General features: G+C 47.2%; 1 protein-coding gene across 4 annotated transcripts in view; it reads right to left on the reverse strand.

Annotated features, from left to right (window-relative positions):
* The window catches only part of LOC106590037 (enhancer of polycomb homolog 1), a 138,489-nt gene that overhangs the window by 25,416 nt on the left and 98,287 nt on the right, over window positions 1-14,786 (reverse strand). For all 4 annotated transcript variants that reach the window (XM_045710952.1, XM_045710954.1, XM_045710953.1 and 1 more), the window contains 3 exons: window positions 5,214-5,303; window positions 4,847-4,995; window positions 643-1,067 (listed from right to left, as the gene is read on the reverse strand). In XM_045710952.1, coding sequence (XP_045566908.1) covers window positions 643-1,067; window positions 4,847-4,995; window positions 5,214-5,303 — 664 coding nt within the window. The remainder of the gene's footprint in view (window positions 1-642; window positions 1,068-4,846; window positions 4,996-5,213; window positions 5,304-14,786) is intronic.

A 14,786-nucleotide genomic window follows, 5' to 3' on the forward strand; every position in this document is an offset into this window, starting at 1 on the left:
AGAAATGTTACAATTACACCCCTCCCCACACACTCAAAGCCTGGTGAATTCTTATTTTTCACACTAAACCTTCATAGTTCTTCCAGAACAGAAAAACTATAAGAGGTTATGATCGTGTGACGAGGTCAAAACTAAACAACCACCTCCTTTACCTGCCTGACAAACTCTTTTCAATCTCTAAAGATAATTTAAAAAAAAGAGAATGCTTATCCTGCATAACATCGACATCGTGCCCTAAAGCAAGAGGGTGGAATGCGGCACCCTTTTCCCTTTATAGTGCACTACTTGTTTTTATTTATCAAAGTCCTATGGGCCCTGGGTCAAAAGCATCTCAGAGTAGGAGCGCTAATCTAGGATCAGGTTCTTTCTACTATTCGTTATATTTAAAATTCAAAACAGAATGTCAGAAACATACCCATCACAGGGCTGGGGTCAATCCCATTTACATTCAGGAATCAGAAGCAAATTAGCATGCACCGCTAGGCCTATACCTGCATTGCATAAAGCAAAGTAGTGAGTGACAGAAACAAAGTACTCAGTACTCTCAAGCAGGACCACGCAGGCTACCTGATGCCTGAATACTAGCATAAACCTCCTTAGGCAGGGATGAGTGCTCCAGCACAGGACAGTGGACTAACTCACCGGTGACAGGGGTAGCTCTGGGGCAGGGTCGGGTGTTAACTCCACTCCCCGGGAGCTTGCTATGTCCCGAGGACGTAGTCCGGTTAAATCCTCTATAGCGTGAGATGTCACCTCCACCCAGGGGGTAATGGGATAGTGTCCGCGGCCTAAAGTGCCTCCAGCGACATGACTTAATGTTCAAAAGAATTTCACTGAGGTCCACAGATGACGACAAAGAGGAGGGGATGGAGGAGGAAGAAGAGGGGTGGCGGTTGTTGGAAGCATTGGTTCGGTCCGAGGTATTGGCGTCTGAGGTACTGGCTGGCTCTGCGTTGCGGAGAGGAGAGCTTGTGGGAGATGAGGCTTGAAGTGGTTCGGTTTCGGGGTCCGAGTCCAGGTTGTGGAAAATGCTGTCCAGGTCTGTGTGTGCTCTGTCCAGTAACAGCCTGAAACATAATCAGAAAGAGACTCATTACAATCACAGTAGGGAGACAAATTCCAGTCAATTTTGCTGCCTACTAAGCGACCCCACATTAACGGGTTAACAAATGGTTAAACTAGTTCCAGTAAAATTACGTGACAAACCGAAAAAACTATGCATGGGTACAAGGAATGGCCATTTTTCATAACTAGCTTAACAAATGTGACAATAGCAAGTCTATCGTCTCATTATTGAACATGCAACTAAACTACTGTTATGAAGCAAACAATGTAATACATTGCATTTCCGACAATGCAATGTGTGGGAAAACACTGTTCTAAAAAAGACGCACCTGGTGCAAGCAGGTTCATGTGACAGAGATAAACATCTCCGTTAGAAACTTAGAGGGGAAATCTAAACATGCAAGAGAAAGATAGGAAATATAGACATGCAAGAACTAGGATAGGCTGTTAAAATGATAACGATTGTGCCTTTGGCTTCAGGACAATGAAAGGAAGTTTATGAAAACCAGTAGAACAGGAGAGTAATGCTAAGAAGCTTTTCGGTTGCTAGCTTAGCCGTTGTTCGTTGCAGCATGCTGCTCCTCTGTCTCTCCCTCTGCTCCTGCTCCCTGTGCAGCGGCCAGTGTTGCCAATTTAGTGACTGAGTTATCAGACCCCTCCAACGACTTTTCTTGGTAAAGGAGGTTAGCGTCAAATTCAGCTACTTTTCAGGCTGCCTTTGGGGAGTTTTGACAGAGGATTTCTATAGTTTTGAAAACATTTAGAGAGTTTCCGCACTCAATTGTGCTGCAAACGAGAGTGGGAAAAGCTGTCTATGAAACAGATGTCACAGCAACGGCACACACACAGGTAAAGAAGCATAAGCTGAGGGGGTGTGCGCCAGGTGAGGGGACCGCGGCAGGCGAGGGGACCGCAGTTGGGCTTCAGCAAGGCAAATTGGTGCTGTGGCGTCGTCGGCAAAATGTAATTTAGTGATTCTCTGAAAAATAGTCTGCAACACTGGCTGCTGCAGTCTGAGTCGCTTAGCAATGTGTCTCCGCTCTGGTTTGCACGTAGAGACCTGGTGTTTGAACTTTCACTCAGGCCCCCCTTCCAGCAACAGGGAACATATCACGCCTGCGCGGACACCACGTCTATTTCTATTGGCACAAGTACTGTTAATGAAAAACACCCCTCTTGTTGGAGAGTCATGTCTAATATGTATTTATGGAAAACTGATTATGCTCTACCCAATTTCAAAATCGAAAGCCGGACTGAGTTCCTTTAAAAAAATATACACACTACATGGCTAAAAGTATGCTTTATGCTACAGCATACAATGACATTCTAGATGATTCAGTGCTTGCAACTTTGTGGCAACAGTTTGTGGAAGGCCCTTTCCTGTTTCAGCATGACAATGCCATCATGCACAAAGCGAGGTCTACGCAGAAATGTTTTGTCAAGATCAGTATGGAAGAACTTGACTGGCCTGCACAGAGCGCTGATCTCAAACCCATCGAACACGTTTGGGATGAATTGGAATGCCGACGAAGTCAGGCCTAATCACCCAACATCAGTGCCTGACCTCACTAATGCTCATGGCTAAATGGAAGCAAGTCCCCGCATGTTCCAACATCTAGTGTAAAGCCTTCCCAGAAGAGTGGAGGCTGTTATAGCAGCAAAAGGGGGACCAATTCCATATTAACGCCCATAATTTTGTAATGAGATGTTCGACGAGGAAGTGTCCACATACTTTTGGTCATGTAGTGTATTTTTTGTCTGGGGGGGCAGCAGTGTATCCATCTAATTGTTTCCGGCACTGAGCAAATTTCAGGTCTGCTGAGCGCAAACTTGAGCTTGTGAAAATTCGGTGCAACTTCCAAAGCACATTTACTGTGATCACTGTGGCTATACCCACTTTAAGTTAGTTTTAACCCTTTCACACGTACCATCACACGGGGTGTGATCGTTCTACAGTGGTCCTTGAAGCGTACGATCACACCCCGTGTGATTAGAACACTCATTTAGAACGCTCATTTAGAACGGCCAGTTTCAAATGACGCAACAATCAGCATTTGAGCTGGCCACACTTTTTTCAGAAACTATTTACACAAACAGTCCTTACGTAAACTATACCATGAATTAGCTAATAGCAATTACTATGTATATTTAATCACATCACGAGTGAGCTCACCATTGATCGAAATAATTAGGTAAAACACTTTCTAGAAATTGAAAGTAATCCGTCGATTAGTTTCAGCGCGCAGCCATGCTTTTTTTCCTCACAGAAACCAAAGATAATAAGAGAAGACAAGATGAGTTTGATCTGTTTACAGTATGCATGTTGAAGGGGTGTGTCATCTACTGTCGTTCACATCCCACCATTCATTTGCACAAGTCCTCAAAAAAAATGAGTGAACTCTTACTCACCTCATTTTGTTATAACATCTTTGGTCAAACGGATGATTACGTGAAACCCAGAATGCAGTGTATGTCAACAAACATGGCTCCATACACATAGCTGGAATTAGCTTAGCTCATCATAATCAGTACAACCTTCAAAACATTATTTTACACACATACTATGCGCCCATTACAATTTATGCAAAAATCGGAATGCATGATTTATCACGGGTAATTGAAAAACGTCAATAAAATACTAAATATAGCAATAATACCACAAAACATTTTCTGATAGTGATTTATTGATACAAATGGCGCGTGCAGGCAGTCAATCACGGTAACCTCTCACTCCCACTCTGAGCCATTCAGTGTTGTTGTTTATGTAACAATCACATCCTGGAATGGAGAGAATGTTCGAACATCACGTGCATTAAAAAAAAACTCACGCTGGGGCGACCGTTAGAGATATTTGGAACTCACACGTGAAAGGGTTAACAGTGGCCATGTAGGCCTACCAGTGGCCTACCATCAAAAACTCTGGAGAAAATGCATCCTATAACATAGTAACATGGAAATAGCCGTTCTATCCCTCAACCTACAGTAGCAGCCAATGTGTGGTGTTCAATGTAGGCTTACATTCCATCAGACTTTTGAATAAAAAAAAAAACATGCAGGGCTTGGCATAAACCTGTTTATCCACTTGTGCTTCAGAAAAGGGGACAACTGAAAAGGTTGTGTTTGATGAGATGGTAAGTTCTGGATATATATTCAGAACCTCAGGCAGGTGGTATAAGCGTGATTACATTTTGCAGCTGTAATTGCATATCACACTATGAGAGTACTAATATTCAAGCCTTCCTCAAAGACCTGATAGTTGATTCCAATATCTCTCGTGTGTGCGCGTGAAAAACAGTCGCCAGCAAAATGTAATCTCCTAAACCAGAGGTTCCCAAATCAAGGGAGGGACTTCCCTTGATTTGAAGGGTAATAATAATGCAAAAATACATTTAAAAAAAGTTAACAATTGAAATAAATCTAAAACGACGCAATCCATGATGGTTTAGGCTACAAACAAGCTGTAAAAAAAAAGAAGAAAAAAAAAAAAAAAAAGAGGAAGATACAACTGATGCACATTGGAATACCTCTGACATTCAGAAGCCGAGCCACAAATTTGGACTATTGGACTTTGCTTGGAAAGTAATCTTATACAATGTGTGAGTGTCGCCGTCAATATACGAGGCTAGTACGAGGCTAGTAGAGCCACAAGGTGAGATTTGGGATGTGTTCCAAATGGAATCCTATTACCTTTAGACCTGAGCCCAAAAGTATAGCATTACATATGGAATATGGTGCCATTTAGTATACAGCCTTAGGGAGCAATAAGGGCGCCTGAACTCACCTGCCCCCTCTGCCTGTGCGCCGCCGTGCCAACCCTACGCAGCGCCGGGGCACCGTTAGAGACGTGAGACAGTAGCGGAAACGAGGGTCCCCCAAACCGCCCTCCGACGGGCTGACCCATGGCCAGTTACCACTCTGGTCCAGGCGAGACTGAGACAGGGAGAGAGAGGAGAGCGAGAGAAGAGAGTTCGAGACAAAGGAGGAAAGCTCCGTCACTAAGGCATTGGTGTGGCCAGCAGAATGTGGAAGATAAAGCAGCAGGGTCAGTGGCAACCCTGGCTGTGTGTGGCTGGCCGTCAGAGAGAGCGCCGTAAGGGCTATAAATAGAGCAGTTGAGTCACAGGAGGGCAGGCAGCTACTTTACTCACAGCATAGTACTGACAGCCGGCCTTCCTCCGGAACACAAAGGAGCCATCTGGGTCATTCTCCTCCTCTGCCTCCGAGGAACCTGAATGGATCTAAACATAAAAGCAGAGGGGGGATGGGTGAGTTACATTAAGAGGCAGAGACCATAAGAAAAACGTGGCTGGCTACCTAGACAACAGCCACAATTGTGATCATATCGCCAACTGCTGCTACTTCTAGTTCATCTTCTACTACAACTACTTCTAGTTCTACTACTACTACTAGTAGTAGTAGAACTAGTAACTAGAATTAGTAGTAGTAGTAGAAGAACTAGTACTACTAGTTCTTCTTCTACTACTACTACTACTAGTTCTTCTTCTACTACTACTACTACTAGTTCTACTACTACTACTACTACTACTAGTTCTACTACTACTACTACTACTACTACTACTACTAGTTCTACTACTACTACTAGTTCTACTACTACTACTACTACTACTAGTTCTACTAGTTCTACTACTACTACTACTACTAGTTCTACTACTACTACTACTACTAGTTCTACTACTACTACTACTACTACTACTAGTTCTACTACTACTACTACTACTAGTTCTCACTACTACTACTACTACTAGTTCTACTACCACCACTACTACTACTACTACTAGTTCTACTACTACTACTAGTTCTACTACTACTACTACTAGTTCTACTACTACTACTACTAGTTCTACTACTACTACTACTAGTTCTACTACTACTACTACTAGTTCTACTACTACTACTACTACTACTACTACTACTACTAGTCTCCTACTACTACTAGTTCTACTAGTTCTACTACTACTACTACCACTACTAGTTCTACTACTACTACTAGTTCTACTACTACTACTACTACTAGTTCTACTACTACTAGTTCTACTACTACTACTACTAGTTCTACTACTACTACTACTAGTTCTACTACTACTACTAGTTCTACTACTACTACTAGTTCTACTACTACTACTAGTTCTACTACTACTACTAGTTCTACTAGTTCTACTACTACTAGTTCTACTACTAGTTCTACTAGTTCTACTACTACTAGTTCTACTAGTTCTACTACTACTAGTTCTACTACTAGTTCTACTACTACTACTACTAGTTCTACTACTACTACTACTAGTTCTACTACTACTTCTACTACTACTACTACTTCTACTACTACTACTACTACTACTACTACTACTACTACTACTACTACTACTACTTCTACTACTAGTTCTACTACTACTACTACTACTACTAGTTCTACTACTACTAGTTCTACTACTACTAATAGTTCTTCTACTACTACTAATAGTTCTTCTACTACTACTACTAGTTCTTCTAATAGTAGTTCTTCTACTAGTTCTTCTACTACTAGTAGTTCTTCTACTACTACTAGTTCTTCTACTACTACTAGTTCTACTACTAGTTCTACTACTACTACTACTACTACTACTAGTTCTACTACTAGTTCTACTACTACTACTAGTTCTACTACTACTACTACTACTACTACTACTACTAGTTCTTCTACTACTACTACACTAGTTCTACTACTACTGCTAGTTCTCTACTACTACTACTAGTTCTCTACTACTACTACTAGTTCTTCTACTACTACTACTAGTTCTTCTACTACTACTACTACTAGTTCTTCTACTACTACTAGTTCTACTACTACTAGCTACTACTACTAGTTCTACCACTACTACTAGTTCTACTAGTTCTACTACTACTACTAGTTCTACTACTACTGCTGCTGCTGCTGCTGCTACTGCTACTGCTACTGCTGCTGCTACTGGTTCTGCTGCTGCTGCTGGTTCTGCCTGCTGCTGCTGGTTCCTGCTGGGTCTGCTGCTACTGGTTCTGCTACTGCTGCTGGTTCTGCTGCTGCTGCTGGTTCTGCTGCTGCTGCTGCTGCTGCTGGTTCTGTCTGCTGCTACTGGTTCTGCTGCTGCTGCTGCTGCTGGTTCTGCTCGCTACTGGTTCTGCTCGCTGCTCTGGTTCTGCTGCTGCTGCTGCTCGTGGTTTGCTGCTACTGCTGCTACTGCTGCTGGTGGTTCTCTACTGCTGCTACTGCTGGTTCTGCTGCTGCTACTGGTTCTGCTGCTGCTGGTTCTGCTACTGCTGTGCGCTGTGGTTCTGCTACTGCTACTACTGCTACTGGTGGTTCTGCTGCTACTACTGCTGCTGGTGGTTCTGCTGCTGCTACTGCTGCTGGTGGTTCTGCTGCTACTGCTGCTGGTGGTCTGCTACTACTGCTGCTACTGGTTCTACTGCTACTGCTACTGCTGCTGCTGCTGCTGCTGCTGGTTCTGCTGGTTCTGCTGCTACTGGTTCTGCTGCTGCTGGTTCTGCTGCTGCTGGTTCTGCTGCTGCTGGTCTGCTACTGGTTCTGCTGCTGCTGCTGCTGCTGGTTCTGCTGCTGCTGCTGGTTCTGCTGCTGCTGGTTCTGCTGCTGCTGCTGCTACTGGTTGGTTCTGCTGCTACTGCTGCTGCTGGTGGTTCTGCTGCTGCTACTGCTGCTGCTGGTTCTGCTGCTGCTGCTGCTGGTGGTTCTGCTGCTGCTGCTGCTGCTGCTGCTGCTGCTGGTTTGCTGCTGCTGCTGCTGCTGGTGGTTTGCTGCTGCTGCTGCTGCTGCTGCTGCTGGTTTGCTGCTGCTGCTGGTTCTGCTGTCTGCTGCTGCTGGTCTGCTGCTGCTGGTTCTGCTGCTGCTGCTGCTGGTTTTGCGCTGCTGCTGCCGCTGGTTCTGCTGCTGCTGCTGGTCTGCTGTTCTGCTGCTGCTGGTTCTGCTGCTGCTGCTGGTTCTGCTGCTGCTGGTGCTGCTGCCTGCTGCTGCTGGTTCTGCTGCTGCTGCTGTCTCGTCTGCTGCTGCACGGTTTACTGCTGCTGGTCTGCTCTGTGCTGGTTTACTGCTACTGGTGCTGCTGCTGCTGCTGCTGCTGCTGGTTCTCTGCTGCTGCTACTGCTGCTGGTTCTGCTGCCTGCTGCTTGGTTCTGCTGCTGCTGCTGCTGCTGGTGGTTTCTGCTGCTGCTGCTGCTGGTGGTTCTGCTGCTGACTGCTGCTGGTTCTGCTGCTGCTGCTGCTGCTGGTTCTGCTGCTGCTGCTGCTGGTTCGCTGCTGCTGCTGGTTCTGCTGCTGCTGCTGCTGCTGGTTCTGCTGCTGGCTGGTGGTGCTGCTGCTGGGGTTCTGCTGCTGCTACTGGTTCTGCTGCTGCTGCTGTGGTTCTGCTGCTGCTGGTTCTGCTACTGCTGTGGTTCTGCTGCTGCTACTACTGGTTCTGCTGCTGCTGCTGCTGCTACTGCTTCTGCTGCTGCTGCTGGTTCTGCTGCTGCTGCTGCTGCTGGTTCTGCTGCTGCTGCTGCTGGTTCTGCTACTGCTGCTGGTTCTGCTGCTGCTGCTGCTGGTGGTTCTGCTACTTGCTGCTGGTTTGCTGCTTACTGGTTCTGCTACTGCTGCTGGTTCTGCTGCTGCTGCTGGTTCTGCTGCTACTGCTGCTGGTTCTGCTGCTGCTGTGGTTCTGTGCTGCTGGTGGTTCTGCTGCTGCTGCTGCTGGTGGTTCTGCTGCTGCTGCTGCTGCTGTTGGTTCTGCTGCTGCTGCTGCTGCTGCTCTGGTTCTGCTGCTGCTGCTGCTGCTGCTGGTTCTGCTACTGCTGCTGCTGGTTCTGCTGCTGCTGCTGCTGCTGCTGCTGGTGCTGCTGGTGCTGCTGGTTCTGCTGCTGCTGCTGCTGGTTCTGCTGCTGCTGCTGCTGGTTCTGCTGCTGCTGCTGCTGGTGCTGCTGCTGCTGCTGCTGGTTCTGCTGCTGCTGCTGGCTGCTGCTGCTGCTGCTGGTTCTGCTGCTGCTGCTGGTTCTGCTGCTGCCTGCTACTGGTGCTGCTGCTGCTGGTTCTGCTGCTACTGCTGCTGCTGGTTCTGCTGCTGCTCCGCTGCTGGTTCTGCTGCTGCTGCTGCTGCTGGTTCTGCTGCTGCTGCTGGTTCTGCTGCTGCTGCTGGTTCTGCTGCGTGCTACTGGTTCTGCTGCTGCTGCTGCTGCTGCTGCTGCTACTGCTGCTACTGGTTTCTGCTGCTTGCTGGTTCTGCTGCTGCTGCTGCTGGTTCTGCTGCTACTGCTGCTGGTTCTGCACTACTGCTACTGCTGGTTCTGCTACTGCTACTGCTGCTAGTTGCTGCTGCTACTGCTGGTTCTGCTGCTACTGCTACTGGTTCTGCTGCTACTGCTGGTGGTTCTGCTGCTGCTGCTGCTGCTGCTGGTTCTGCTGCTGCTAGCTGGTTCGCTGCTACTGCTGGTTTCTGCTGTGCTGCTGCTAGTGGTTTGCTACTGCTACTGCTGGTGGTTCTGCTGCTGCTGCTACTGGTGTTCTGCTGCTGCTGCTGCTGGTGGTTCTGCTGCTATGCTGCTGGTGGTTCTGCTGCTACTGCTGCCGGTTGCTGCTGCCTAGGTTTGCTACTACTGCTGGTTCTGCTGCTGCTGCTACTGGTTCTGCTGCTGCTACTGGTGGTTCTGCTGCTGCTGCTGTTCTGCTGCTGCTACTACTGGTGGTTCTGCCTGCTGCTGCTGCTGGTGGTTCTGCTGCTGCTGCTGCTGGTGGTTCTGCTGCTGCTCTGGTTGCTGCTGCTACTGCTGCTGGTTCTGCTGCTGCTAGCTGGTTCTGCTGCGCTGCTGCTGCTAGTGGTTCTGCTGCTGCTGGTTCTGCTGCTGCTGCTACTGGTTCTGCTGCTGCGCTGCTGCTAGTGGTTCTGCGCTGCTGCTACTGCTGCTGCTGCTGCTAGGTTCTGCTACTGCTACTGCTACTGGTGTCTGCTGCTGCTGCTGCTGGTGGTTCTGCTGCTACTGCTGCTGCTGGTGGTTCTGCTGCTGCTGCTGTGCTGCTGCTGGTTCTGCTACTGCTGCTGCTGCTGGTTCTGCTGCTACTGCTGCTGCTGGTTTGCTGCTACTGCTGCTGCTGGTTCTGCTGCTGCTGCTGCTGGTTGCTGCTGCTGGCTGCTGCTGCTGGTTCTGCTGCTACTGCTGCTGCTGCTGCTGCTGCTGCTGCTGCTGCTGGTTCTGCTGCTGGTTCTGCTGCTACTGCTGCTGCTGCTGCTGCTGCTGCTGCTACTCTGCTGTGGTTCTGCTACTGCTGCTGCTGGTTCTGCTGCTGCTGCTGCTGCGTGCTGGTTCTGCTGCTGCTGCTGCTGGTTCTGCTGCTGCTGCTGGTTTGTGCTGCTCTGCTGCTGCTGCTGCTGGTTGTGCTGCTGCTACTGCTGGTTTGTGCTGCTGCTGCTACTGGGTTCTGCTGCTGCGCTGCTGGCTGCTGGTGCTGCTGCTGCTGCTGCTGCTGCTGCTGGTTCTGCTGCTGCTGCTGCTGCTGGTGCTGCTGCTGCTGCTGGTTGTGCTGCTGCTGCTGCTGCTGCTGCTGCTGGTTCTGCTGTGCTGCTGCTGCTGGTTGCTGCTGCTGCTGCTGCTGGTTCTGCTGCTGCTGCTGCTCTGGTGCTGCTGGTTCTGCTACTGCTACTGGTGCTGCTGCTGCTACTGCTGCTGGTGCTGCTACTGCTGCTGCTACTGCTGCTGCGCTGCTGGTTCTGCTACTGCTGCTGCTGGTTCTGCTGCTGCGCGCTCGTTGCTGCTACTGCTGCTGCTGCTGGTTCTGCTGCTGCTGCTGCTGGTTCTGCTGCTGCTACTGCTGCACTGGTTCTGCTGCACTGCTGGTTCTGCTGCTGGTCTGCTGCTGCTGCTGCTGCTGGTTCTGCTGCTGCTGCTGGTTCTGCTGCTGCTGCTGCTGGTTGCTGCTGCTGCTGCTCTGGTTCTGGCGGTGTTCTGCTGCTGCTACTGCTGTTGCTGCTGCTGCTGCTGCTGCTTCTGGTTCTGCTGCTGCTCTGTTGCTGCTGCTGCTGCTACTGGTTCTCTGTGCTACTGCTGCTGGTTCTGCTGCTGCTGCTGCTACTGCTGCTGGTTCTGCTGCTGCTGCTGCTGCTGCTGGTTCTGCTACTGCTGCTGCTGCTGTCTGCTGCTGCTGCGGTTCTGCTGCTACTGCTGCTGGTTCTGCTGCTGCTGCTGCTGGTTGTCTGCTGCTGCTGCTACTGGTTCTGCTGCTGGTTCTGCGCTGCTGCTGCTGGTTCTGCTGCTGCTGCTGGTGCTGCTGCTGCTGCTGGTTCTGCTACTGCTGCTGCTGGTTTCTGCTACTGCTGCTGCTACTGCTGCTGCTGCTGGTTCTGCTGCTGCTGCTGGTTCTGCTGCTGCTGCTGGTTCTGCTGCTGCTGCTGCTGCTGCTGCTGGTTCTGCTGCTGCTGCTGCTGCTGCTGCTGCTTCTGCTGCTGCTGCTGCTGCTGGTTCTGCTGCTGCTGCTGCTGCTGCTGCTGCTGCTGCTGGTTCTGCTACTGCGCTGCTGCTACTGGTGCTGCTGCTGCTACTGGTTCTGCTGCTGCTGTACTGTTGTGCTACTGCTGCTGGTTCTGCTGCTGCTGCTGCTGGTTCTGCTGCTGCTGCTGCTGCTGGTTCTGCTGCTGCGCTGCTGCTGGTTCTGCTGCTGCTCTGCTGCTGCTACTGGTTCTGCTGCTACTGCTGCTGCTGCTGCTGGTTCTGCTGCTGCTGCTACTGCTTTGGTTTGCTGCTGCTGCTGCTGCTGCTGCTGCTGCTGCTGGTTCTGCTGCTGCTGCTGCTGCTGGTTCTGCTGCTGCTGCTGGTTCTGCTGCTGCTGCTGCTGGTTCTGCTGCTGCGCTGCTGGTTCTGCTGCTGCTGCTGCTGGTTTGCTGCTGCTGCTGCTGCTGCTGCTGGTTCTGCTGCTGCTACTGCTGCTGCTGGGTGCTGCTGCTGCTGCTGGTTCTGCTGCTGGTTCTTACTGCTGTTCTGCTGCTGCTGGTGCTGCTGCTGCTGCTGCTGCTACTACTACTACTACTAGTTCGCTACTACTGCTACTACTAGTTGTTCTACTACTACTACTACTACTAGTTCTACTACTACTACTACTGGTTCTACTACTACTGCTACTACTGCTACTACTGCTACTACTACTGCTAGTTCTACTACTACTACTACTGCTACTGCTACTACTACTAGTTCTGCTGCTACTGCTACTACTACTAGCTGCTACTACTACTACTAGTTACTACTACTACTACTACTACTACTGCTGCTGCTACTACTACTACTACTACTGGTTCTCTACTACTACTACTGGTTCTACTACTACTGCTGCTACTGCTGCTACTGCTACTACTACTGGTTCTACTACTACTACTACTACTAGTTCTGCTACTACTACTACTACTACTGGTTCTGCTACTAGCTACTGCTACTACTACTACTACTACTACTACTGCTGCTACTACTACTACTACTACTGCTGCTACTACTACTACTAGTTCTACTACTACTAGTTCTACTACTACTACTACTACTACTAGTTCTACTACTACTACTACTACTGGTTCTACTACTACTACTACTAGTTCTACTACTACTACTACTGCTAGTTCTACTACTACTAGTTCTGCTACTACTACTACTACTACTAGTTCTGCTACTACTACTACTACTACTAGTTCTACTACTACTACTACTAGTTCTACTACTACTACTACTAGTTCTGCTACTACTACTACTAGCTGCTACTACTACTACTAGTTCTGCTACTACTACTACTAGTTCTACTACGTTCTACTACTAGTTCTACTACTACTACTACTACTAGTACTACTCTACTACTACTACTGCTACTGCTACTACTACTAGTTCTACTACTACTACTACTAGTTCTACTACTACTACTAGTTGTACTGCTACTACTACTAGTCTGCTACTACTGCTACTAGTTCTACTACTACACTACTAGTTCTACTGCTACTACTGCTACTACTAGTTCTGCTACTACTACTACTAGTTCTACTACTACTACTAGTCTGCTACTACTACTACTAGTTCTACTATCTACTACTACTACTAGTTCTGCTACTACTACTACTACTAGTTCTACTACTACTACTACTACTACTAGTTCTACTACTACTACTACTACTAGTTCTACTACTACTACTACTAGTTCTACTACTACTACTACTACTACTACTAGTTCTACTACTACTGCTACTACTACTACTAGTTCTGCTACTACTACTAGTTCTACTACTACTACTAGTTCTACTACTACTACTGGTTCTGCTACTACTACTACTACTAGTTCTACTACTACTACTACTACTAGTTCTGCTACTACTGCTACTAGTTCTACTACTACTGCTACTACTACTAGTTCTACTACTACTACTACTACTAGTTCTACTACTACTACTAGTTCTGCTACTACTACTACTACTACTAGTCTGCTACTAGTTCTACTACTACTACTAGTTCTACTACTACTGCTAGTTCTACTACTACTGCTACTAGTTCTACTACTAGTTCTACTACTACTACTAGTTCTACTGCTACTGCTGCTACTGGTTCTACTACTACTACTACTACTACTACTAGTTCTACTACTACTACTACTAGTTCTGCTACTACTACTACTACTACTACTAGTTCTACTACTACTACTACTACTACTAGTTCTACTACTACTACTAGTTCTACTACTAGTTCTACTACTACTACTACTACTACTAGTTCTACTACTACTACTACTACTGCTACTACTACTACTAGTTCTACTACTACTACTACTAGTTCTCTGCTACTGCTACTACTACTACTACTAGTTCTACTACTACTACTACTACTACTACTGCTACTACTGCTACTACTACTACTACTACTAGTTCTCTACTACTACTACTACTGCTACTACTACTACTAGTTCTACTACTACTACTACTAGTTCTACTGCTACTACTACTACTACTAGTTCTACTACTACTACTACTACTACTGCTAGTTCTACTACTACTAGTTCTGCTACTACTACTACTACTACTAGTTCTGCTACTACTACTACTAGTTCTACTACTACTACTACTACTAGTTCTACTACTACTACGTTCTACTACTACTAGTTCTACTACTACTACTACTACTACTACTAGTTCTACTACTACTACTACTAGTTCTACTACTACTACTACTACTAGTTCTACTACTACTACTACTGGTTCTACTACTACTACTACTACTACTACTACTTCTACTACTACTACTAGTTCTACTACTACTACTAGTTCTGCTACTACTACTACTACTGCTGCTGCTACTACTACTACTACTACTACTACTACTAGTTCTACTACTACTACTAGTTCTACTACTACTACTACTACTGCTACTGCTACTACTACTAGTTCTACTACTACTAGTTCTACTACTACTACTGCTACTAGTTCTACTACTGCTACTACTACTACTACTAGTTCTGCTACTACTACTACTCCTACTAGTTCTACTACTACTACTACTACTACTAGTTCTACTACTACTACTACTACTACTACTACTACTACTACTACTAGTTCTACTACTACTACTAGTTCTACTACTAGTTCTACTACTACTACTACTACTAGTTCTACTACTACTACTAGTTCTACTACTACTACTACTAGTTCTACTACTACTACTACTACTACTAGTTCTACTACTACTAGTTC

The sequence above is a fragment of the Salmo salar genome, chromosome ssa29 (assembly GCF_905237065.1).
Source record: "Salmo salar chromosome ssa29, Ssal_v3.1, whole genome shotgun sequence".
Classification (NCBI taxonomy): domain Eukaryota; kingdom Metazoa; phylum Chordata; class Actinopteri; order Salmoniformes; family Salmonidae; genus Salmo; species Salmo salar.